Source organism: Ornithorhynchus anatinus, chromosome 16 (assembly GCF_004115215.2).
Source record: "Ornithorhynchus anatinus isolate Pmale09 chromosome 16, mOrnAna1.pri.v4, whole genome shotgun sequence".
Lineage (NCBI taxonomy): Eukaryota > Metazoa > Chordata > Mammalia > Monotremata > Ornithorhynchidae > Ornithorhynchus > Ornithorhynchus anatinus.
The window spans coordinates 39,323,768-39,349,063 of record NC_041743.1 but is presented as its reverse complement, the minus strand read 5'-3'; the positions used below and the strand labels follow the sequence as shown (position 1 = coordinate 39,349,063).

At 42.7% G+C, this 25,296-nt stretch overlaps 1 protein-coding gene across 2 annotated transcripts in view; it reads left to right on the top strand.

Moving 5' to 3' along the window:
* The window catches only part of LOC100079273 (protein argonaute-3), a 54,370-nt gene that overhangs the window by 16,888 nt on the left and 12,186 nt on the right, over positions 1 to 25,296 (top strand). Inside the window, exons 3-11 of one of the 2 annotated variants that reach the window (XM_029080887.1) lie at positions 5,414 to 5,534; positions 5,820 to 6,028; positions 6,810 to 6,946; positions 16,949 to 17,083; positions 20,411 to 20,498; positions 20,669 to 20,816; positions 21,163 to 21,282; positions 23,061 to 23,183; positions 25,056 to 25,189. In XM_029080887.1, coding sequence (XP_028936720.1) covers positions 5,414 to 5,534; positions 5,820 to 6,028; positions 6,810 to 6,946; positions 16,949 to 17,083; positions 20,411 to 20,498; positions 20,669 to 20,816; positions 21,163 to 21,282; positions 23,061 to 23,183; positions 25,056 to 25,189 — 1,215 coding nt within the window. Of the gene's footprint in view, positions 1 to 5,413; positions 5,535 to 5,819; positions 6,029 to 6,809; positions 6,947 to 12,454; positions 12,659 to 16,948; positions 17,084 to 20,410; positions 20,499 to 20,668; positions 20,817 to 21,162; positions 21,283 to 23,060; positions 23,184 to 25,055; positions 25,190 to 25,296 lie in introns of those variants that run through there. The other variant, XM_029080888.2, reaches the window with a different exon arrangement.

The window sequence follows — 25,296 nt, the reverse complement described above, 5'->3', positions numbered from 1 at the left end:
CCATCTTCATTTGCAGCATAATAAACGCCATTTTTAAATTTCAGATGACTCGAACAATTGAAATCTGGGGATTTCCAGCTAAATTTAAATTAGACCTGTCTCTTTTTTTCTTCTTTGTAAATATTCTCTTTACTCTCCTCCCTCAAAGAGCTGCTTTTGTTTTTGGTTTTCACAGTGTTACTGCCTGATTGGGTCAGTTAAGTCATTGGTGAGCTGCTTAATTTCTGAAGTCTGTGGTTCAGTGAGAAGACAATTTCCTGTACAGCCCCAGCTCTTCTTATTTTAAAACAAATTTACAAAACCAGGGGAAGGTGTTCCAATTAATCCGTAATTACCATTCCAATATTAACTCAACTGCCATGAGTAAAGAGCCCGGCAACCATGGTTTGGTTAAGTTTTAACGCGTCCAGGGTAGTCAAATGGGGGGAAAAAATTAGTCTCCTCCCTCCCCACCTGTGGTGGTGGTGGTGGTGGTGGTTAGTAGGAAGATTTGTTTTAGTAGTTTTAGGAAATAGTACGTTTAACTGATGATTCACCATAAGTGACTAACGTCTACTGAAAATTTAGCTCACGTGAGCTTTATCCTCTGTCTGCAGCAAGCACCGGTATTTGTCACTATTGCAATATTTTTACTAGTTGAATGAGTTAGCACGCCTAATAAGTTTCCCCTTTAGTCAGAAGGAATCTGATTGGTTTTAAATGTGCCAGCAAGTGCTCATGAATCATCCTCTGGTTCGTCATCTCCCCCAGATTCACTTTTCAGACTTGTTTGCTTCTTTCTGTCTCACCCGCCTCCCAGTTAAAAAAAAAAACAAAAACTCACCAACAAAACCCCCAAATCTCCCACTGGGGAGGAGGTCATTTGGAGTGAATGTGTTCCCTTTGATTACCCTGGCATCGGTCACATACATATTATCAGTTCTAAAATAGGACGTCTTGCAAGAATAAATGAAGTCTAACCCAAGCTCAAACCCTGTAGATTTTCCAAATATGATTGTCTTGTTAATAAGCTCCCTTCTCATTTCCTCCAAGAGGACTTCCCCGATTAATCCCTCTTTTCCCTGGCTCACTCTCCCCTCTGTGTTGTCTATGCACTTGGACCTGTGACCTTGGGACAGTTGATATTCGCCCCACCCTCAACCACACAGCACTTATATATGTATCTTTAAACTATATGTAATAAATTATTTATTCTTTTTAACATCTGCCTCCCCCTTTAGACTGTAAGCTCGCTGTGCGCAGGGAACGCGTTGGCTAATTCTGTTGTACTCCCCCGAGCGCACAGTACAGTGCTCTGCACATAAACTGTCCTTTGATTGATGGATGGATGGATGGATAATCTGTGTTTTCACTACCCTTTGTGGCTAGAAAACTGTTAGGGAATGGAGGAGTGGTTTTCCAACAACACAAGCCTGCGTAGAGACAGGGCAGCATGATAGGAGAAGAAAAGCATAGGTCAAAGTGTGGCTGCCCTCGGCATGGAATGCGGTGCATACTTGAAGGTAGGGAATTGCAAAACTGCAACCCTCTCTTTAGAGGAGAAATTGGGGTTTGTGTAAATAGATCACTTGCTTCCCTTCCTGCTTTATGCGATCCTGAGTTCTTTCTGGGCTAGGCGTTATTCTAATTTCAGAGAGACCGTGTAATTTCTAGGAATCCAAAGGCTCCCATCTGGGGCCCCGCCATTGATCCGTGTGGCCACGGGCAAGTCACTGAACCGTTCTGTTCCATAGCTACTCATCTGGAAGTGATGCGAGCATTCCTCCGTCTGCAAGGGATGGACTAAATGATAGTGTCTAGGTGCCATGGCGATTAGGCAGATGCAAATTTTGAAGGGACTAGGTAGTGGCTATTTTTCTTTTTAATTTTCAAGGGAAAAATGCTAATTGTCTCAAAACGGGGAGGGGGGTGGTGTAACGGAGACACTAATTAGATTTAGACTGCTGGCACGGCCTCGATGTGAACCCCTTTCCGCTCAGATCATTACAGGGATGTTCGTGGCGGAGTGCCGCGGTTGGCTAGTTGCTCCAGTGCGGAGAAGGAATGCTTTTGTTTGGGATTCGGTGGAGGGAGAACCCAAGAAAACCCAGCCTGTGAGAAGCTGTACTTTCAGTTGCAGCTGCGAACGTTCAGCTCTCTTGGGGAAACCACATCAAACGAAATGCCCCAGCTAATAAACTGTATTTCTAGTTAATTATCTCACTTAGAAGGTGGGAAAGCTTACAGATGGTGTCTGAATGTTGCACATGGTTTGAAATTTCTCTAGAGTAACATCAGAGTAGAGCGTTTTTCAAGAAGAATCGTTTTTACTCTTTTTTTCCTAGTGCCTCCCTTTGGCGGCGATAGCAGGACGTGCATCTATGACCGGACTAAACTCTTACCTGAAATTACTTTTCCACCTTCTTTTCCTTTTGCCACTTCCTCGAAGCTGGGTCAGAGCTTGTTCCGCAGAGAAGGGACCGGGCCAGCCAGGGCAGTTAGGCGTATATGGTTTTCTCAGCGGATGTTGAAAGCAGTGGTCCCGGTGAGGGCCCTGGAACTTCTGTGTGTGCATGATTGTTCACTCGAGCACCATGGGCAGCTCGGCCGCCATCTTCCTGTGGCTTGAGAAAGTTGAAATGGAGTGAGGCAAACCAGACCAGTACTTAACTCCTGCAGAACATTATTATTATTATTATAAATGTATTATTTATTTCCAGAGGAAATAGGCCTTCACAGAGCTCTCCCCTTTCATAGATCAGCTCCATTTGGGGGTATTTTAAGGGTTTCAGAATGTCGCATTCCACATTTTTGCCAGGATTTTAAGGCTCCTGACATAGATAAAAACATTAAAAATATGGATTGAATCCCCATTGTTTTGCAGGCATCTGGGGATGGCAGCGAGGTCCCTCCCACCTCAAAGCACCACATCCAGCAGCGAAGTGCTCCAGCTGGGGGGAGAGGTGGAGGGAACCCTGCTAATGGTCTGGGCTTGCCCGATCCTTCCAGGATCAGGAGAACAGCCTTAACTAATCGTCAGGAGTGTGGGCGGGTGTTTGGACTTCTTGGATTTTCATGGGATTCCTTTGAACGTCAAAGCAGAGGGTGAAGAGTTTATTGGTGGTAGCCGTACTGTAGCGGAAGGAGTGCTTGGTAGAAAGGTGCTTTCTTCTCTTCCTACCTTTTTTCCCAGTTGAGCTTTCCTCCCCTTCCCCTCCTTTTCCTTTCCTTCCGCTCCCTTCCCCCCCTTTTTCCTTCCCCTCCCTTCTCTCTTCTTTCCTTCCTTCCTTCCCATGGCCAAGTTTAACTCTTTATTTGGCTACTTTTCAGTCTGAGCACCCAGAACACAAATCAGGTAGAGGACAAGATGCAGTAGTGATTAAGACAGGAGTGAGAAGATAGTCTCTAGCCCTTTAATTCCTAAACTGGGCAAGGAAGTCACAACTTTAAGCAGGTAGGCTTAATTTTATGAATAAGCGAGGGGGCATGCATCCTTCATAAGGATTTGCACCGGAAGAAGTTGGGCGGGGAAGGGGAAACACATTCTAGTTCACTTGTAAGAATTTCTCTTTCTCTTTTTCCTAGAAGGATTGAATCAGTAAATGGAAACATCTCAGACATTTGAGGGAATTTCATACTTTTTACTCTTATTTTCCCACACAAAAAAGGTTTTCCAGGTACCACTTCAGAAATTAAATTATTTTATGGATTTTCATTGTTGTGGCGTATTTATTATGAATAATAAAAAAAACAGGCTCCCCAGTTCCAATTCAGGGCCTTTGGAAACCTGTTTTTGTGAATGTGAAAAGGGGATTGTAGCTTTCTTCTTGTTATTGTAATAAAAGACGTAGTATTTTGTAGGTTAGGAAAATATTGATTAGGCTTCACAGCTGCTGTTTTTTTCCTGCTCCTTTCTGAAAGCGTCTGAAGAGATGAGTTTTGTAAAATATTAGCTCCAGCTACATGAGTAGCCAGGACAAATCCTCTCGTGCTTTTTTTTTTTCTTGAGGTCAGTTTTAACCATTCCTGGATTGTTTTCATTGTTTTTACTAGGTTGGAAAGATTGCATCCCCAAACACCCTCCCATACTGCGTTGTGCATCAACCCAGCAGGGTGGTGCAGTAGGCTGTCACAACTGCGTCTCCGTCAGCCACGTTTTCCCGTTCTTCAGCGACACTAGCCAAAATACCTTTTGGACGTGGCTGTCTGCGAGTGGATGATTTTTAGGAAATTGAGGAAAGGAGTCGCCAGTGAACTCGCTGACTCGTAGCTTTTCCAGCACCCAGTAAGCAGATCTAAGAGTAGTCTGCACCGTACCACAGATGGAGTGCTGGGGTTTGTTAAATCCTTTCTCTAGGGCTACAGCCTGAGTGAGACCCCTCCTTATAATCTACCCTTCTTGTAATCTACCCTCCTCCAAAGTTCCTTTTGAAGCAACAAATTTGAATAACTGTTTTTTCAACTGACTTTTAATTTGGGTAAGTTTTGACTTGGCTTGTAGAAAAACTTTAAATTTATTAAGTCCAGATGCCACACTGTTAATAATAATAATTAAGAATAAGAATAAGAATAATTACGGTATTATTTAAGTGCTTGCTGTGCGCCAAACACTGTGCTCTTCAGATGAGACTCAGTCCCTGTTCCACACGGGGTTCATGGTCTAAGGAGGGAAAATAGGTAATGAATCCCCATTTTATGGATGAGGAAACAGGCCCAGGAAAGTGAAGCAACTTGCCCAAGGAAGTGAAGCAACTTGCCCAGGGTCACACAGCAGGCAAGTGGCGGAGCTGGGATTAGAACCCACGTTCTCTGACTCCCAGGCCCCCGTGCTCTTTCCACTAAGTCACGCTGCTTTCCCACACTGTTAATTGTGAAGGATTAAAATGAAAGGAAATGGAACAAATCCATTATCCTGGGGAACACTCTTCAGTGAAACACAGCTAGCGTACTGACTTGGTGAAGCTTTTGTGAATTGAAATACCGGTTGAACGTTGAAATTGCACAGGATGTTGTATAACTAGTCCCTCTTTCCTTAGGAGTTTTGTCTAAATATGGTATAAAACATATTTGGTTACTGTATAATATTAAAAGTAATGCCCTTTTTTGCTTATCTAACAAATGGGTAAGATCTTTTTCAATAATGTTGCCAGAAGTACTTAAAAGTGGATGATTTGTGAAGTTTTTCATGAGGCAGTTATCTGGTGTCATGGCAGAACCATCAGCACTTCCAAACTTGATATTATCCCAGTTATGTGAATCTGTATTGACCCCTGTCAGAATTTCCAGTGGGCCTTAATTAACCTTTACCAAAAACTGATTCGGCCAAAAATAGGATGACTGTATGTGAAGAGGTCATTTTCAAATAATTGCTTGTTTCTCCACCTTATGTAGAAGTGCACGTTTTATTTTCATTTTTTTTTCCTCCGATCTTCAGGGAGGTGGTGGATTCAATGGTTCAGCATTTTAAAGTAACAATATTTGGGGACCGCAGACCAGTTTATGATGGGAAAAGAAGCCTTTATACAGCTAATCCACTCCCTGTAGCAACTACTGGGGTAAGATGTGCATGTTTGCTGAAATGGTTTAAATGCGACTGCGTCTCTGGGAGAAAAATTTTAAAGTCCGTTGACTCAACAAGGTAGGCAGAACTCTCAGGGTCTATGAGTTGTAAACTGCAAGATAGACTTCTTGAATGCATCTCTTCTGTTTGGACTATTTAAATGGACTAGAGAATAAAATGGACCTTTCATTATTTGCTATGGAATATAAAGACCGGGAGCCATATATGTCTGTCATTATGCTGAACATTTTCTGGCCGGCTCTTCCCCTCTGATCCTCAGGTGGATTTAGACGTAACATTGCCAGGAGAAGGTGGAAAAGATCGCCCCTTCAAGGTGTCAATAAAATTTGTATCTCGAGTGAGTTGGCACCTGCTCCATGAAGTTCTGACAGGAAGGACCTTGCCCGAGCCTCTGGAACTAGACAAGCCAATCAGCACGAACCCTGTTCATGCCGTTGATGTGGTGCTACGACATCTTCCCTCCATGAAGTAGGTCCCTCTCGTGGTTTTGCTCTGTACGAGGCATTCCTTCTGACTGTTATACCAATTTGCAATTCACACAATTGTGCTATAGACCTTTGGCTTTACTTTGCCTCCTCTGAGCATGCTAGCTCATCCATGATAAAGAGGTAAAATGATGGGATTCAGATGTTTCAAAGAATCGGTTTGTATTTTCTGAGAGGTGTTTTTTTTAAATAGGCGTCATCATGGTAAAATATCTGTCCTTGTAGTTTTAGATCAAACTGTTATTTTCCATCTATAAGATGAACTGCCTTTGTTTTATAAGCACCATTTGATTGACTCAGTAACATCTTAAATAGTGATAGTTTGATCTCAAATGCTTCTATTAAGTCGTGCTTCTGTTGGGCTTTACTTGAAGGACCAGTTTGCTCATGTAGAAATATACCATCAACTCACGGTAAATCCTTTCTTCTGTCAAAGCATCCCACCAATCGCTCACATAGTGCAGCTGGCTCTCTTTCTTTAAAGGTGTGGAAGCAAGGAGCTTTTCAAGCAAAATAAAGCATTCAAATTTCAACTGGTGATTTTTCTAAAATTGCCAATTGTCACAAAGGATGATGATAAATTACCTCCAGATGAATTGGTTGTTGAATGGTGTCAAACTTGGGGGAAAGAAAAAAAACCCTTGCAGCATTCTTATGATTTAATTTGATACGATACAATTAAAACCTCAGTGTTGTGCAGATTATTTAAAAACTCACGTGAGAAAGGTAGCGGTGATCGCAGATGGCCTGTTTTTCGTTTCTAGATATACTCCTGTGGGTCGCTCCTTTTTCTCCGCTCCAGAAGGATATGATCACCCTCTGGGAGGAGGCAGAGAGGTATGGTTTGGATTCCATCAGTCTGTTCGGCCTGCCATGTGGAAAATGATGCTTAATATTGATGGTAAGAAACTGGTTTCACGGAGAATACTATTCTTGGGCAATAGAGGTGTTGAAGATCTAATATACAACCATTTGACTAGGGTTGAATTAGCTATAGCCCCAAGCCAGAGAAGCCCTAAAAAAACACATCATTTTGAAATATTTTAAGCAAAGCACCACCGGGAATGAACGAATGCCCCGCCTGAGGCCTAAACCCTGCAACTAAGAAAGCTTGTGAAGGGAAACATCAAACACAGGCTTTATCATCTGAGCAGTATTTCCCGTATGACTCATTTCTGTCCTTTTAACTTGAAGAAACTGACATTTCATTGTGAAATACATTTTTTTTTTAAAGCAACAGTAACCTGAATGGTCATGGTGACCACAGACCTTACGCCTGCTGATGATGCTTAATATGGTGCTGTTTTCAACCAGAAGCGCTTCTGTTTTTAGCCATCTTTGAACTTGCCTCCTGTGAGCCGTAGTGTTTTGCTTTCACTCTAGCCGGTCAGCCAGTCATTCAGTTCATATTAGCTTTTATTGCTTAAAGTGGTGCATGCCTCTTTTTTTTTTTTTCTTGAATGTGGAAATAACTCGTCAAGATGGTTAGACGTTGCCATCCGGGGCTAAGCTTATTCATCTGACGTACCCTTATTGTTTTTAAAACACTGTCATAGAACTGATGCCCTCAGTGAAAATGTTGTTTTTAAGAAGTGACGGAGTTTTGGTTTAAAATGACACTGGATACATTTTGATAGTAAAGAATCTAACTATGGGTGAAGCAGCATGGTAGAGTAGATAGAGCCTGGGCCTGGGTGTCAGAAGGTCGTGGGTTCTAATCCCTGCTCTGCCAGTTTTCCGCTATGTAACCTAAACAAGTCACTTCTCTGGGCCTCCGTTACCTCATCTGTAAAATGGGGATTGAGACTGTGAGCCCCATGAGGGACAGGGACTGTGTCCAACCCGATCTGCTTGTATCCACCCCGGTGCTTAGTACAGTGCCTGACACACAATATGCACTTACCAAATACCATAATTAATTAGGTTGGATTGTTTAGTAGAAATTAGAGGTGGGAAAATGAGGTGGTTCAAAGATGTGAAAGGTTTAAGAAGTGGACATGTCTTCAGTGGCTCAGACCAGCAGTCCAACCAGCTGAGTACATTGGCTCTGACAGCCTGCTACAGGGGCTGGGTGGAATTGTTTGATGGTAGCCCTCCTTGATGGCTGGGCTCTCCACCCCGCCCACTTTCATTCCCAGTAAAACAGAAGCTCCCAATGGACTGGTTTCCTATGTCTATTCCCAGATGCTTCTGGGACACGTTCTTGCAAAAGGATGTCTCCAGGGGAGCACAGCAAGGGTCCTAGACGGAGCTACAGCTCTCCCCATCCACCCCCCCTCCCCTCAGTGGCTCCAGTCAAGGCAACCCCTCCCCCTTCTAACTTTTCTCCAGGAGCTTAAGAGACAAATCCTTCAAGTCCAAGGTTAGAAACAGGGAAGAAATGGCAGCACTGCAGCATCCCCAGAGAACAGTTTGCATCCTCGATTTCATTCAGTTGTGCCAGGAACACAGAGGGAAGACCAATGGCTTCCTTCATGCTGCAGCTCTGCTCTGGATTCATAGACCTACACGTGTGGAATGAATCTCTCTTCAGAGAGCAAATAAGCAGTTTTTGTCTTGGACACTTAAAGGGGGTGGAGTTCAAATTCCATTCCAGTATTTACCAGCAGGCGAAAAAAGAGACAGTGTTTGGCACTGACCAACAGGAGGGTGTGCTGAAATGAGAAGTCGAATCGTAACTAAGCTGAAATTCTTCTTTATTCCAGGCTTGTCAAACCCACCAACCCAATTTTAGGGAAAAGCTAAAGTTAATGCTTTATTTGCAAACAGATGTTAAGAGCTTTTCCCTTTTTGACTGTAACAACCATTAATTTGGCAGGTTGCTTAATTTGATGGCAAGTCCAGATTTACAACTGTGAGATTTTCCAAGTTGGCTTGCACCCAGCAGAGCGCAAGATGTTTCCAATACAGATTGAAACTCAGCTGAATGCAAAGACAACCTTGATGATAACTTTGATTTTTTTTTTCAGTAGGTTTTCTTTTCCTTGTCTGTATTGATTCCCACTTTGTTAGTAGAACCCAACGAAACCCAGCACATTGTGACATATAATCAAACCAGAACGATCAGTCGACAGTATCGAGCGCTTACTGTGTGCAGAGCACTGAACAAAGTGCTTGAGAGAGTAAGGTAGATTTAGTAAACATATGACCCCTGTCCTCAGGGAGCCAATGCTCTATAATGGGAGACATGCAAAAAAGGAGGAAGAAGGAAAAGGAGTCAGGAAATATGCTGCTTAATTTATGAAAGAAACTCAGTTGGATGTAGTTGAGATAAAAAGATGACAGTTACTGTTTACACTGTCCTAGTTAAAATATTACTGGTGGATAATTAGATCTCCTTTACCTTTTTTAAGTGGTATTTGTTAAGTACTTACTATGGACTAGACACTGTACTAAGTGCCGGGGAAGATACAAGCTGATCAGGTGGGGGCACAGTCCATATTCCACAAGGGATTCACAGTATTAATCCCCATTTTACAGATGAGGTAACTGGGACACAGAGAAGTGAAGGGTCTTGCGCAAAGTCACATGGCAGACAAGTCACGGAACTGGGATTAGAACCCAGGTCTGACTCCCAGGCCTGTGCTCTTTCCCCTAGGCCACACTGGGTCTCTTCCCTTTGCTCTGAGGACTATAGATTTACTAGAAGATTTGCAAGAAAACTCTTTAAATGCTCATTTTCATTTTCTATAGACTATTACGTATAGGCATACCTCTCCTTAATGAAACTAAAAGCAATTGACAGTTAAGGGAATCATCACAGTTATGCCACACTTGATTTCTGAAAACTGGGTCAAGTTGGAACACTGAAACTTGGAAACAACCTTCTTATATGAGTACTGTTATAAATGGGGGAATGGTGCCTTCACATTTCCCCTGCTTAACGTAAAGATTTTAAACCTGATTCTCACACGACCATTCAATCAACAATCAATTGTATTTATTTACTGAGTGCTTAATGTGTGCAGAGCACTGTACTAAGCTCTCGGGAGAGTACAGTATAACAGAGCTAGTAGACATGTTCCCCGTCGCAGTCTAGAGGGGAAGACGGACATTAAATAAATTATGGATATGTAAGTGCAGTGAGGCTGAGGGAGGGGTGAATAAAGGGTGCAAATCAGGGCGACGCAGAAGAGGGTGGGGGGAGAGGAAATGGGGGCTTAGTCAGGGAAGGCTTCTTGGAAGAGATGTGCCTTCAGTTGTCCCATCCTGAACTTCTTCCCACATTGTACCTCACCTGGCTTCCCCATCCTGCTGTGATCTTATTTTTTTCTTTTTAATTTGTTTCACAGTCGGATTGGGTGACACCTCAGAAAGGCCTGGTGCTGCCCTTCCCTATCTCTCTTTGGTTTCTGCAGCTGTAATTGTCTCTGGGGGTGTCATGGGACTCGAAATGAGAGGAATGGGGGAAAAGTTTAAAGAGGGATGGGAGGCGGAGTCGGGTGGGCAGATGGGAAACAGGAGGTCGGGTTACTGGGGGGCAGGTGGGAGTGATCCATTTTGTCTCTTGTAATTGGCTTGAGTGCCATAATGGAGACACATGTCATAAAATCGCTCCCAACGTTGGAAACCTGAAACAGTGTTCATTTAAAAAACTTGGAAGTGTTGTCCATTGTAACTCCAAGTTGTAATTTGAGGAGGACTGCCAGTATTATGAATGCACCTTTTTACCATTAAGCATTTTTATTAGTGAACTCTTGATGATATTAAATTTCTATATCTGCTGTATTTTCCTTAGACAATTCTTGGAATCAAAGAAGGAAACAATTTGTTTTAGCTTCTCTTGATCATTCTTTTTTACCCCAGCCTTACTGTCCCCACCAACTCAATTTTTGGGAAACACTAAAGTTAATTCAGCGTTTACATTTGCAAGCATATTTAAAGAAAATAATCAAGGAATTAAATGAATTTCTTAAATTTAAGATGATAGGTTATCTAGTCAAAAGGTAAACCTAATGATGTAATTATTTTTAAAGCCTACACTGATATCTTTGAAGCCAGCCTATGTGACTCTTGGTGTTCCAAAATTTCCGAAGTTGGTAGCAGAATAATCAAAGCATTGTAATTACATTGACAGTACACATTCACTTCCTATTCCTTTTCTGGCTTTGCTTTTAATTTTGACTCCTTAAGAAGTTTATAAGGACTGTCTGTAGATATAGACTCTTTGCTAAAGCCTTCTTTTCCCCCCATCTTGCCTGTGTCCATGTTGGATGAGTTTCCTTATAGTTTCTCATTCAGAAATTATAAGAGCACTTAGCAGTAGAGTACTTAGTTTTTTAGGGGTTAACCTCTTTAAGGTATCTGTTAATTGCTTACTATGTACAAGTTACTAAGGCGCCGGGGTAGATACAAGCTAATCAGGTTGGACCCTGTCTTCACATGGGGCTCACAGTCTCCCATTTTACAGAGGAAGTATGTGAGGCCCAGAGAAGTTAAGTGACTTGCCCGTGGACACACAGCAGACAAGTGGCAGAGCTGGGATTAGAACATTTGATTCAGCTTGTGCCTCTTGGACTTTAGGAAGTGAGGAATCTTTAGGCTCAGTGAAGCAAAATGAACCAAATCTAACTGAAGGAAATAGGGCAGTTCTGTTTTGAGAAATTAGTTCAGTGAAAATATATAGCATTCTGGTGGGGAAGGGAGGAGGCAGATCTTGTTAAATTGCAGCTCTTTAGAAAAAGTTTTTTAATGTATTCCTAGAAAAAAGTAGGAATGCATAACCCTCTGGCTCCCAAAGGTCTTTTAGTTGGAAAGCACCCTTGCTGATGAGTAATACATTTATTGATTCAGGTATCCAAGGCACATGTTCTCAAGTCTTCCATTGTTAAACTTTCTTGAGCTCAGAAAAGTTTTGCAATTTTAACCCAAATTGTCTAAAGGAGAGCAGATTGCCTCATTTAAAAGTGGGAAATATTGCAGAGACCCATTAGTACCTGTCACTTCTGTGGTAATGAGAATTTCTCAAGTAGTCTTTTTTTCCTCATCATTAAGCTAGTTTATTAAGTAGCTGAATCAAGCTATTTTATTTAAAACAAACTGTGCACAGTGCATAATTAAGTTGGGTAGTTATTATGGAGATGAGAGTTCAGGTATGTCTAAATGTTCTTTTATTCTGGCACTCCAGGAGAGTCTGAGACTGAGTTATTTTTCCATTCCTGTTTTGTTTTTGCCCAGTTAATCTGCCTCAACCTTTTTTTTTAAAAAAGTCCTTTTTGAGGCGATCAATTAATACCTTGAATAATGGCTTTAATGTTCTAAGCAGGATATAAAATTGGTGTGGGCTGTAGGGAGGAATATTAGTAGAACCCTGGATTCATTTTTTTCCTGCAGAAATATTTTATCGTTGGCTTTGGAGAATTCCAGTATTCTTTAGAGAAGATTGCTTCCCCTCCTCTTTTGGCTTTTTCGTGTAAACTAAAAAATGTTAATTTATCCATAGGATGAGAATCCTTCCGCTTAAGTGGAGACCCTGAAAGACATGAAGCCAATACTAAATTCAGTTTCCTGAATTGAAATGACTTAAAGGTGCCGAAAAATTTCAAACCAGATTCGAAAAGCTAAAATGGAGTTCACATTATTAGTTTGATTTTGATCATTTACCTCACACTAGGTAGGCTATCAAATATCTAGTTTCTTCTGTTTCGTAAATTTGGTTACCAAGGAGACCGAAACTTCAGATTGCCAACTGTTGGGGGTGTCAGCTATTTGTGTTCATTCAGAAAATCGACTTCTTCTGAAGGCGTTGGCTACAGCATGCGTCATTTGGAATTGGTGGGGCTGATGGAATGACGCATGATCGAAGAATGTTTTGTTTTTGTTTGTTTTTTTAAAAGATTTTTTTTTCACTCAAGCCTCTTAAAGCCAGGAAACTCCTTAAAGGTGTTAACCATGTGTGTCCAAGACATTTTAGTAGCCTTACTGTAAAGTTGTTAGCTCTAATTTATTAATGCTTATTCTAATCTAGGACAAGGCTCCATTTAACTTTTGGAGCATAGAGCCATCAGAAAGCTATGTAAATGTGGAGGGCATTTATTAATATCCTGTGAGTGAGTACTGTTGTAGTTTGCAACAATTAAAAAAAAGTCCAGTTAGAGATGGAAGGACATTATTGGCATTCCTGGTGAAGAAACTAGAAAGGTTATCTGAAAGTGGAATACTACATTGTGCATTCAGAAACCATTTTAATTTTTGGCAGCTCCTTTAAATTTGAAAATTAAAATCAGTAAGGTTTTTGAGTTCTTACTGTTTACGAACCACTGTACCAAATCCTTGGGGAACATAGAGCAGAATTTTAAGAGCCAGGAAGATCGGGATGAGAGATGTGACATTTCTGCAACGCGAGGCTTGGCTAATCCTCCTGAAGTTACATGTAGCCTGGTGAGAAGACCTCTCCCATTTGAACCTCACTAGCATCTTGCAGATAGTCTAAATTCGAAAGAAGGAAAAAAAAAACCACCCAACAACAAATTTTCACCAGGCTTAACGGCTAACTTAGCTCTTTAGCGTGGTTCTGTTAGGACAACTTAGATTACTAATGTAATATTAATTGTGGTATTCAGTGCTTACTATGTTCCAGCGTTGTAGTCATTCATTTGCATTTATTGAGCATTTACTGGGTGCAGAGCACTATACAAAAAACATGGGAAAGTATAATATAAGAATAAACGGACACATTCCCTGCCCACAACGAGCTTACAGTCTGGAGTAGGTGCAATATAAAGGTCGGACAGAATTCCTGCCCCACATGGGGCTCATAGTCTTTGGAGGAGGGAGAACAAGTATCTTATCACTGTTTTTACGGATGAGGAAACTGAGCCACAGAAATGAAATGATTTGCCCAACGTCACTCAACAGGCAAGTGGCATAGTTGGGATAAGGACCCAATTCTCCTGGTTCCCAGTCAGTGCTGCTCAGTCAGTCAGTGGTATTTATTGAGCACTTACTGTGTGCAGAGCATTGTACTAAGCGCTTGGGAGAGTACAGTATAACAGTGATGGTAGATATGTTCCTTTCCCACAATGAGCTTACAGTCTAGAGGGGAATATAGACATTCCTATAAATCAATAAATTATGGATATTCGTTCAATAGTATTTATTGAGCGCTTACTATGTGCAGAGCACTGTACTAAGCGCTTGGAATGTATAATTCGGCAACAGATAGAGACCATCCCTGCCCGATATCGGGCTCACAGTCTAAACGATATGTGCTGTGGGTCTGAGGAAGGAGTGAATAAAGTGGGTAAATCAGATGCAAGGGTGACTCAAAAGGGAGTTGGAGGAGAGGAGATGAGGACTTAATGGGGGAAAACCTCTTGGAGAAGATGTGCTGGTTCCTTACTAATTCAGTTCATCGGGGAACAACTTTTACAAGAGACTTGGCTTCTCTGAATGGATCGATCATTTCATTTCAGCACTAGGGATAAGTTGTAAAAAGTGCTCACTGAGGTAGTTGTAGCCAACCTGTTTGTAGGGGAAGTCGCTTTGTAATTGGATTTTTACAATTGCTCCAATCCATTGAAATAAAGTTAAGCAGAAGTTGAAAGTTTTGTAATCGAAAACTTCATCAGTTTATGGTCTTGAAGTGGAGGATTCTCGAAGCGGTTAGCCACCAAATCAGACCATGGAGTGAGTGCAGCCTCACTCCAGATCATTTCCAGCCTCTCTGCTGGATGAAGACAAGGAGACAGGATTTTTCCGGTCCAGCTGAGTGGCTCCTCCCTGTCGTACTTTTCGTTTAGGAGAGTGGTTGGTGCGTGTTTTAAGGGTCGCCTGCCCTCTTAGTTCACCAACAGCACCTGCTTCAATCCAGGAGGAATGAGAGCTTTAGTTGAAAAACGTTGACAAGAACTGTGGTCCGTGATCTAATGAAAACAAGATAAGGGACCTGTTTGACCTTTCTACACAAGACACGAGTAGATGTTTGTAGAAGACGCTAATATAACCTAAGCCTGTGTTGGAATTGCCGTTTCACTGGCAGAATCTTATTGGCCTTTGTTATAGGCAGTATGATGACAGGACTGTGATTTCCTGATTTTTAAAGACACTAGAAACCCAAACCTACGAAAATATAAGAAACTAATGAAATTAAAAGTTTGTACCTTACACTCATCTTATTTCTGGACCTATTTGCAAAAACACTCACTATAGATGTAACACGCTTTATGCCTTTTGGTGAGACACTGTCTATTGTAGTGGTAAGTACATTTTGTAAAGTAGTGGTAAGTAATATTTTGTAAACTCATGTACCAAAGTAGTCACTCTTTTTACTGCCTGGACAGTAGCCTCAGAGGTGTGAGGAGAAGCCCTTCGGGCACCTGTCTCCCTACCTGTCCTTCTCCGTGCCAAATCTGTCAGCCTCTACTCCACCCTAATCCTCCTAGACCACTCAGCTGCCTCTGACACTGTGGACCACCCACTTCTCCTGGAAACATTATTCAGTCTTGGCTACACTGACACTGTCCTCTCTCGGTTTTCCTCCGGTCTCATTCTCAGTTTCTCTTGTAGGCTTCTCTGCCTCCCACCCTCTGACAGCAGGGGCCCCTCAAGACTCAGTTCTGGGTCCCCTTCTATTCCCCATCTACACCCAGTCCCTGGGGGATTTCATTTGCTCCTACAACTACTGTCTTTGCTCAGATGATTCCAAATTTACCTCTCCATCCCTCACCTCTCTCCTTCTCTGCAGTGTCACATTTCCCTCCGCTTTCAGAACATCTCTACCGGGCTGTCTCACTGACATCTCAAACTAAGTATGTCCAAAACAGAACTCCTCATCTTCCCACCCAAACCCTCCTTTGTCCCCCTGTTTTGCCCATCACTGTAGACAATATCACTAACCTCCCTGTCTCACAAGCCCATAAACTTGGCATTATCCTCGACTCATCTCTCATTCAACCCACGTATTCCATCTGGCATGAAATCCTGACTGTTCAACTTTTACAACATCGTTACAATGCACCCTTTCGTCACCATCCCAAACGCTACTATCCTGAACCAGTCACCTTATCCTGCCTTGATTATTCTTGCTGACTTTCTTTTCTTCTGTCTCTCCCTTCCCCAGCCCATACTACACTCCTCTGCCAGGATCATTTTCCAAAAAAAAATGGTTCAGCCCATGACTTCCCATTCCTCAAGAACCCCCAGTGGTTGCCCATCCACCTCCACATCAGACAGAAACTCCTTATCTTTGCCTTCAAAGCAATTACTCAGCTCACCCCCTCCTACCTTACCTCACCGATTTCCTACTACAGCACAGCCCACACACTTCACTCCTCTATTGCCAGCTTATTATTCATCGTGCCTTGAACTCATCTGTGTCACCACTGACCCCCTTCCCACGTCCTCCCTTTAGCCTGGAACTGTCTCCCCATCCCTATACATCAGTCCACCACTCTTCCCCGTTCAGAGTCCTCCTAAAATCACATCTCCTGGAGGCCTTACGCAATTAAGCACTTTTTCTCTCAACTCCCTTCTGCGTCACCTATGCACTTGGATCACCTATGCACTTGGATCTGTACCCTTTAAGCAATTGATATTTACCCCAAACGCAGCCCCGAGGCCGTTAAGTACGCATCCGTAATTTCATTATTTGCCTCTCTATCCCGGGCTTAGACCGTAAGATCCGTGAGGGCAGGTAATGTGTCTACCAATTCTGTTGTGGTGAACTCTCCCAGGTGCTTACTACAGTGATCTGCACAAAGTAAGCACTCATTAAAGATCATTGATTGACCGAGAGTAGTGGTCAATTTTGCTGTAGAATAATATTGATGGCTATTTTTTTGTCCCAAGGCAATAATGTATTTGAAGTCGATGCGAACACTACAGAAGTGCGATGGTTTTCGGGGCAAGGAAGATCTCTTTGGATCCTTCGAGAAGTGCTCATATTTGTTATTTCTCTTCTTAGTTTCTGCCACTGCCTTCTACAAAGCACAACCTGTAATTCAGTTCATGTGTGAAGTTCTCGACATTCATAATATTGATGAACAACCAAGACCTCTGACTGATTCTCATCGGGTAAAATTCACCAAAGAGATAAAGGGTGAGTAGTCGGAATACTTGTGAAGCAGTTTGTGAATAATGGACTGTAATGAAAGACTTCTGTTACGAGCTTTTGTGGAGATCCTCCTGCTTTTTGGTGTTCTGGCAACATGCATTGCTGGTAAGAGTATCTGTGACAACAGATTTTCCTGAAAAAGAGCCATAACTACAGCATCTTGGCTGGATGGGGCTTTGTTTCATGTTACCTCAAGAAAACAAAAGACTGAAAAATGAAAATCCTCTGTGCTACTACAAAATGGCGAGGACCTGCTTAAATCATGCAAAATATAACTTGTACCAGCCTGTTTCTTGCTGGCTGCCTAAGTGGTTTAGGAAGTTGGTCATCTGTACTGCTTTTGGGGTACAGGCCTGCTGGAGTGTTTTTCTTTTTTTGTTTACTTGTGGATTTTGGGTTTTTTTGGTTTTTTAAAAAATAGACCCAGTTCATCTCAACTCTCGGTGTACTATATGTATTTTTTTTTCATTTGAAGGCATCTGGCCAGTCAGCCAGAGCTGACCGCTTCACTTACCCTTTAATTAATGTTGTAAACTGACAACATTAGAGTAGGGTGACTTGATTGACCATTGGTCTGTTGAAGTCTGACCAATTTTGAGGACCACTGGTTTACCTGGTGGCTGAAATTTACAAAGCTGAGGCATAGAGAAGTTAAATGATTTGCCCAAGTTCACACAGCCAGCATTTGGAAGAGTCGGAATTAGAACCCATATCCCCTGACTCCCAGGCCTCTGATCTTTCCACTAGACCACATTGCTTCCCATGGTTCTTTTGAAGAGCTAACACATTTTTAGGCGTGTCTTCCCTTGTGTTGTGTAACTTGTGTTGCTCCTGAAATCAATCAGCGGTATTCATTGAGTGTTTACTGTGTGCAGAGCACTGTACTGAGCACTTGGGAGAGTACAGTGCAGTAGAATTAGACCTGTTCCTTGCTCACAGTGAATTTACAGTCTGGGGTGGGGGAATAGACATTAATATTAAAAAAATATATAATTTCAAATTAAGCGAAGCATGATTAATTTGAGTCTGCATGCTATTCCAAAGGTCCTGATGACTGATTTTAATATATTGACGTAAGGCATGCCAAACATACATACATGCATATAGAAGAAACCCCAGGTCTGGTTTTCCTGATATTCTTTTGAATTTTTTTCCCCACAGTTCTGTTATTTTAGATTATAATAATAATAATGTTGGTATTTGTTAAAGCGCTTACTATGTGCAAGAGCACTGTTCTAAGCGCTGGGGTAGATACAGGGTAATCAGGTTGTTCCACGTGGGGCTCACACTTGTAAACCCCATTTTACAGATGAGGTAACTGAGGCACAGAGAAGTTAAGTGACTTGCCCACAGTCCCACAGCTGCCAAGTGGCAGAGCCGGGGTTAGAACCCATGACCTCTGATTCCCAAGCCCGGGCTCTTTCCACTGAGCCACTCTGCTTCTTATTAAACATTATGTTGCTTCATTTTGCTACCTATTACAGCCAAACATCTAGAATCTTTTTAATCAATCGATCATACTTACTGAGCATTTACTACGCACAGAGCCCTGTACTAAGAGCCTGAGAGAGCACAGTACAACAAAAATAGCAGACACGTTCCCTGCCCGTAAGAAGCTTACAGTCTAAAGGGGGAGACAGGCATTAATATGATTAAGTAATGTATGACATTTGACTTAAAGATAGGTACATAAGTGTTGTGGAATTTGGGTGGGGTGAAAATCAAGTGTGGCGCTTTTAGTGCTCTTGTTAAAACCTGAGACTTGTTTGAGTGATCTTTCTGCATTATTAATGGAGGACTGTTCAAGTCACTAACAAACAATGAATAATGGCATTTTATTCAAATAATACAGAGCAAGCCCTCTTGAGATTTCTCAATTGTACCATTTCCCTAGGTGGTCAGTACGCTCTTAAAAAATCTGACCAGAAGTAGTCTTTTTTTCTAATGACAATCAATTGCATATACTGAGCACTTACTGTGTGCAGAGCACTATACTAAGTGCCTCGGAGAATACGGTATAACAGAAATGGTAGGCGGGTTCCCTATCCTAGTGAGGTTCTTATCACCTCATCCCCCTAAGACTAATTTCCTCTTCTCCCTTTATGTTCCTGCCCTGAGGTATGCATTTCACTCTAATTGAGCTGAAATTCCCGGGACGCCCAAGGTATAAAACGGCTGGCATTTTCCCCTGGGTGGTCACCTTTCTCTTGATGTACAGAGCAATTCATTCTCCAAGATGACTCAGTTTGGGACGGCTTCTGAGAGGATGCCTTGGGAGTGTGGAACAGAGACACAAGTTGTATTGTTTTGCTTTGGAGCTGGGTGGGGTTATCCATAGGCAACAGAGCCAGTAGTTTTCGATATGTTTCGTGGGGGGAACTGGTGGATTCGGATTGGGTCCCCAACATCGTGTTGGAAGTGGAAAGAACCGGGGTCTTTCCATCGAGTCACTCGATTTGTGCTTATTAGAGCTGCAGTCTTCCCTTAGAACGAAGAGTATAGGTAATTCTCCAGGCGGAACGGGTCATTAGAGAAGCAGCACGGTGTAGTTGGATGGAGGTGGGCTCGGGAGTCGGAAGGACATGGGGTCTCATATCAGCTCTGCCACTTGTCTGCTGGGTGACCTTGGGCAAGTCATTTCACTTCTCTATGCCTCAGTTACCTTATCTTTACGGATACCCTGGAAACGGAGACTGTGAGCCCCACATGGCTCAGGGGCAATATCCAACTCGATTTGCTTGTATCCACCCCAGGGTCTGGCACATAGTAAGCACTTAGCAAATACCATCATTGTTATTATTATTTTAAGAAATGTCAGCTCACAAGCATGTCCAATTAGGAATCCAGGTAAAAAAATACAATGATAAAAATGTCAGTGGATAATATGTGTACATGCCCTAAGTTGTAGACCTCATCCACTTCATTCTTACCCCTTTCTCCTCTGCTTCCATACATCTGAACTTGAGTTTTCCTCTGTCCCTTATTTTATAATGACAATCTTTGCCATCTTCCCTTGTCCTGTTAAAGGCATCCTGCACTCTTACTGCATTTCTGATGACTGCACCATCTATTCACAATGGCTAGAGCCCTTGGAGATCTTGAAGAATGCAACTTTTGTTGGAAATATGTTCAGGGAAAATTCTTTTCTCAAACTGCATTGTCCATTTTCTATTCCTTTTTCACCAAGTGTTCAGAAGTGGCTGATTTTAGCTCTTTAATAAGGAGTCAGCCTCTCTTTAGTTTTGTTCATTAAATTGCATCCCCTAGTTTACATGTCAGCTCTGTGACCTCAGTTTTTCTTGTTGGGTACAGGTCTAAAGGTTGAAGTGACTCATTGTGGAACAATGAGACGGAAATATCGTGTTTGTAATGTAACAAGGAGACCCGCCAGTCATCAAACGTAAGAAAAGTTGGTATTTGTAAGAGCCGAGATAATGAAGCAGCCTGTGGAAACTCTAAATTCATTAATGGGCTGGGTACTTTACTGGATCACAGTGTAATGATAGTTGATCATACTTTTAGGGCTATTTTTATTTATAAAAATCCTCCTCTTTTTTTTTTTTTTTCCAGCTTCCCTTTACAGTTAGAAAATGGCCAGACTGTAGAGAGAACAGTAGCACAGTATTTCAGAGAGAAGTACAACCTCCAGCTGAAATATCCTCATCTTCCCTGTCTACAAGTGGGACAGGAGCAGAAACACACCTACCTGCCTCTAGAAGTAATGAATTAAAGCTGCTCAGTATTTCCTTTTGTTTTTTTAGCTCTGTTTGAGGACTTTTCATTTTATAAGTAGCAAATGGAGTCCCAGTTGCAATGTTTTATGCATTCCTCGGAAAACTTCTTTGTAAAGACTTACTGCAAGGCAAGATAAAATTTAAATCAAATGGTCTATTGAAAAATGGACAAATTCTTATGTGATAGTCATTCTGAAACTAGAATAAAATCGGCTCTGGGGTTAGAGGTTTTATAGGAGCTGATCGTATTGTTTCAGTGACTATGTGTAACGCATCTTTAAAGAATAGTTTAAAGTGATATTTAATGTGATTTCTTTTCTCCTCTTGTAGGTGTGTAATATTGTGGCAGGTCAGCGATGTATCAAGAAGCTAACAGACAATCAGACATCCACGATGATCAAGGCAACAGCAAGATCTGCCCCAGATAGACAAGAGGAAATTAGCAGATTGGTTAGTCTCTTTTGAATAAAAACATAGCTACCAAAGGAGGGTTCTACTGGGAAGAGTGTCCCTCCCCCTTTTCATTTCACAACTGTTGTGATCTCTTTCCCTTCTGTCTTGTCTGGCAGAAGAAAACACTCTTCAAAATATTAAAATGGTTCTTCTTCTGAAGTGCCTTAAAGATGTGAAAAGCATTAAAAATACAGATGAATACCTTTGAAACTATTTTAATGGTTCTGAAAAGCATTCAAGTCTCCTCGAGTCTTTTTGCCTAAAGTTCATCTGGTTCCTGCTCCATGGGGGGAGAGGGTTTGAAGGCCCCCCCTCCCCCCTTCCACAGATCATACAGTTTGGAATTTTATTTGGATGCTGACATAAGGCTCCAAAACAAGAAGCAGCATGGCCTAGTGGAAAGAGCACAGGGCATGGGAATCAGAGGACCTGGGTTCTAATCCCAGCTCTGCCAATTGCCTGCTGTATGACCTTGGGGAAGGCACTTAACTTCTCGGTGCCTCAGTTTCCTCATCTCTAAAATGGGGATCCAATACCTGTCCTCCCTCCTCAGACGGTGAGCCCCATGAGGGGCAGGACTATGTCCAGTGTGATTAACTTGTATCTATCATAGCGCTTAGAATGGTGTTTGACATGTAGTAAGTACTTAACAGATACCATCATCATCACTGTCCGAACAGAGTGGGGCTTTCACAGTGTGGTTGGCCCTCCACTGTTGGGCCTTTAAGGAGCTTGTTTGGAAAAGCACATAGATCAGTCAGTCATATTTATTGAGCGCTTACTGTGTGCAAAGCACTCTACTGAATGCTTAGCAGACTACAAGGTAACAGAGTTGGTAGGCACATTCCCTGACTGTAACGAGCTTTATAGTCTAAAGATAATAAAGTGAATCACAAGCTCCAAGAGGTCCAGGTTTACTTTGGTCATTCTTTCTGAAATAGTAATCATATCTGAGCACTTACTATGTGCAAAGCACTGTACTAAGTGCTTGGGAGAGTACAGTACAACAGAATTAGTCTGAATCCCCATTTTACAGATGAGGTAACTGGGGCACAGAGAAGTTGTGACTTTGCCCAAGGTCACACAGCCAAGTGGTGGAGCCAGAATTAAAATCCAGGTCCTTCTGACTTCCGGGTCCATGCTCCCTCCAATAGGTCACGCTGCTGGGTAGAATAAGATTGTAGTGATTGCTCTGTTTGAACTTGTAAAATTTCATGATTGACCAGGAAATACTTTCAGCATAGAAACAGAATGTTTAATCCGTATCTGACCCATTGACCCATCGCAAGAACAGAAAATGTAACTTGGTGTGCCATAATAAGAAACAGGGTATGGTCTAGTGCATTTCGTCTGAGAAGCTGCCAAAATAATTTGGAGATCAGTTGGGTAGTAAGGGTAGGTACTGGGGAAGGTCAGAGAATGTCGGGGAATTCTTGGAGGTTGGATAGAGTTATGAACAGCAGTTGCATGAGGGCATCTATTTACAGTTCTTAAGCCTCAATAATGCAATTAAATTGTCAGTGGACTGTGTAATTATATTATTTTTAAAGCAAGATACAATGAACACCTGATTGTAGCGAAAGCCTACAATTGTTAAGCATCAATAATGCAAATAAATTGTTAGGCTGTGCAGTTCTATTTTTTAAAGCAAGATACAGTGAAAGTGTGGTGAGCGTAGCGAAAGCAAATAAAGTTGACTCCAGAGGGAGAGCCAAAAGACTAAATGGGCAATTAGGTTTTTTTTAGTAACTAAACATTCTTTCCTGTGTCTTTAGGTAAGAAGTGCAAATTACGATGCAGACCCTTTTGTTCAGGAGTTTCAGTTTAAGGTTCGGGATGAAATGGCTCATGTGACAGGACGTGTACTTCCAGCTCCCATGCTGCAGTATGGAGGGCGGGTAAGAAATCCTCTTTCTTCTCATATTCTATATTGAGATACTTATCGGCTGGGGCGTGGGGTTCTCCATCTTCAGCGGGATTTGAGGACCCACACAGATGCTGAGGATCCCGGCTGGATTGAGCTGTCCAAGGAGGGTGGGGTGTAATTGAAGGAGGTGGCTTTTCGAGGGACCTTTGAAGATTGGGATTGGTGTGGTTTGGCAGACATTGGGGAGGGAGGGAATTCCACGCAGTGGGAAAGGTAGGCATTGGGAGAGTCAGGAACGAAGTACAGTTAGACTAGCTTGGGAGAAGCCAAGAGTGCAAGTTAGAGGGGTAACAAGGGAAGAGGGTAGATAGGTAAGGAGGGGGACGGGCTTGGTCTTGTTTGGGAAGAAATATTTAGATTTAGCATATTGAAACGGTAAAATGGTGATTCTTAGAATATCTTTAAAAGGAGTTTAAAGGTTTGTCTTTCCACCTGCGGTCAGAAAGAAGAAATATTTCTTTTAAACAGAAATACCTATCCTTGACCCAAGATGTAGAAATCATTAGGACAGGACATCCCAGTTTAGTGCATTCCAAGTGGTCACTCAATCTATGGTATTCGAATGCTTACTCTGTGCAGAGCTCAGCCGTAAACACTTGGGAGACTGTAGTAGTAGACACATTTGCCGCCTTCAAGGAGTGAACAATCTAATCGGAGAGGCAAAGGAAGCCATAGAGTACAAAGGTGTGTACATAGGTACAGTGACGAGGCTGTGGGAGATGTATCAAAGTTCTCAGGTGATGTGGAGGGTTGGATAAAGCAGGTAGAGAGATGAGAAATTAGTGAGGGAAGGGCTCCTTAGGGAATGTGACTTCGAAAGGGTCGGCGGTGAGAGAGATGAAAATGAGGCACAGTGAGTTAGGCTGACTTGAGAGGGCCGGGGTGTCGTGGGAGCGGGGTAAGGGTAAGTAGTGGGGAGAGGGCTGATGGAGTGCCTGAAAGCCAATGAGGAGAAATTTCTGTATGATTCAAAGAACAGGCAGCCAATGGAGGCTCCTGAGAAAAGGGGGAGATGACGTTCTAGAGCGTCTAAAATGATCCGGACAACAGAATGAAGTATGGACTGCAGGGAAGGAGATCAGTCGGCAGGCCGGTACATTTGGCTCCTCTCCCCAGAACCCTCACCTCTCGTCTGACTCAACCTCGCTGCCTCACTCCCTCCTTGGCACTGCCCCGGAGGCAGGGGGGAAGAATGAAGTGCAAGGAATGAGGGAACAGCTTCTGGGCCCAGAGTCCGTTTTGCCTCGCCTGGGCTGGTGGAGATCTGGAGTCCTTTAAGCATCACACTGAGCTTCTAACCACTCTGCCGCGGCTGCCTGGCAACCGGAGGGGCTGTGACAGCGTACTGGAGAGGGGCGTGTCGAGTGGAGTGGGAGTCAGGCCAGCTGCAGTACTCCTGGAGCACTGCCAGCTTAGAATCCACGCAGATGGCTTTTCCCCAGCTCAGTCATTGAGCACTTAATGGTCACAGAGCACTGTACTAAGCTCTTGGGAGAGAACAACACAATGAAGTCAGTAGACCTGTTCTGAGCCCACTAAGAGTGGCGTGGCCTAGCGGATGAGCACAGGTCTGGGAGTCAGAAGGACCTGGGTTCTAATCCCAGATCCACCACTTGTCTGCCGTGTGACCCAGGACAACTCATTTTACTTCTCTGGGCCTCATGTTGTTCTTTCTCCCTCCCCCTCTCCCTTCCCCATTTCAATGGTATTCTCCAGATATGCTCATGAACCGTCTAGCAGAAGCTCACTATATGATTTTGGGGCAGAGATGGAGGGTAGGGCGGAGGAGGGACGTTTTCTTCTTTGCTCTGTCCAAATGGGCCTGTTTTCTCTCTCTCTGTAGAATCGAACAGTAGCCACCCCAAGCCATGGAGTATGGGATATGCGAGGAAAGCAATTCCACACTGGAGTGGAAATCAAGATGTGGGCTATTGCGTGTTTTGCCACCCAGAGGCAGTGCCGAGAAGAAATACTGAAGTAAGGCATGTTCTAGTTTAGGTTTGGGGCCTTTTCTTTAGTTCTCTTTGAAGCTGTGTGACTTTGGGCGAGTCATTTAACTTCTCTTTGCCTGTTGCCTCATCTGT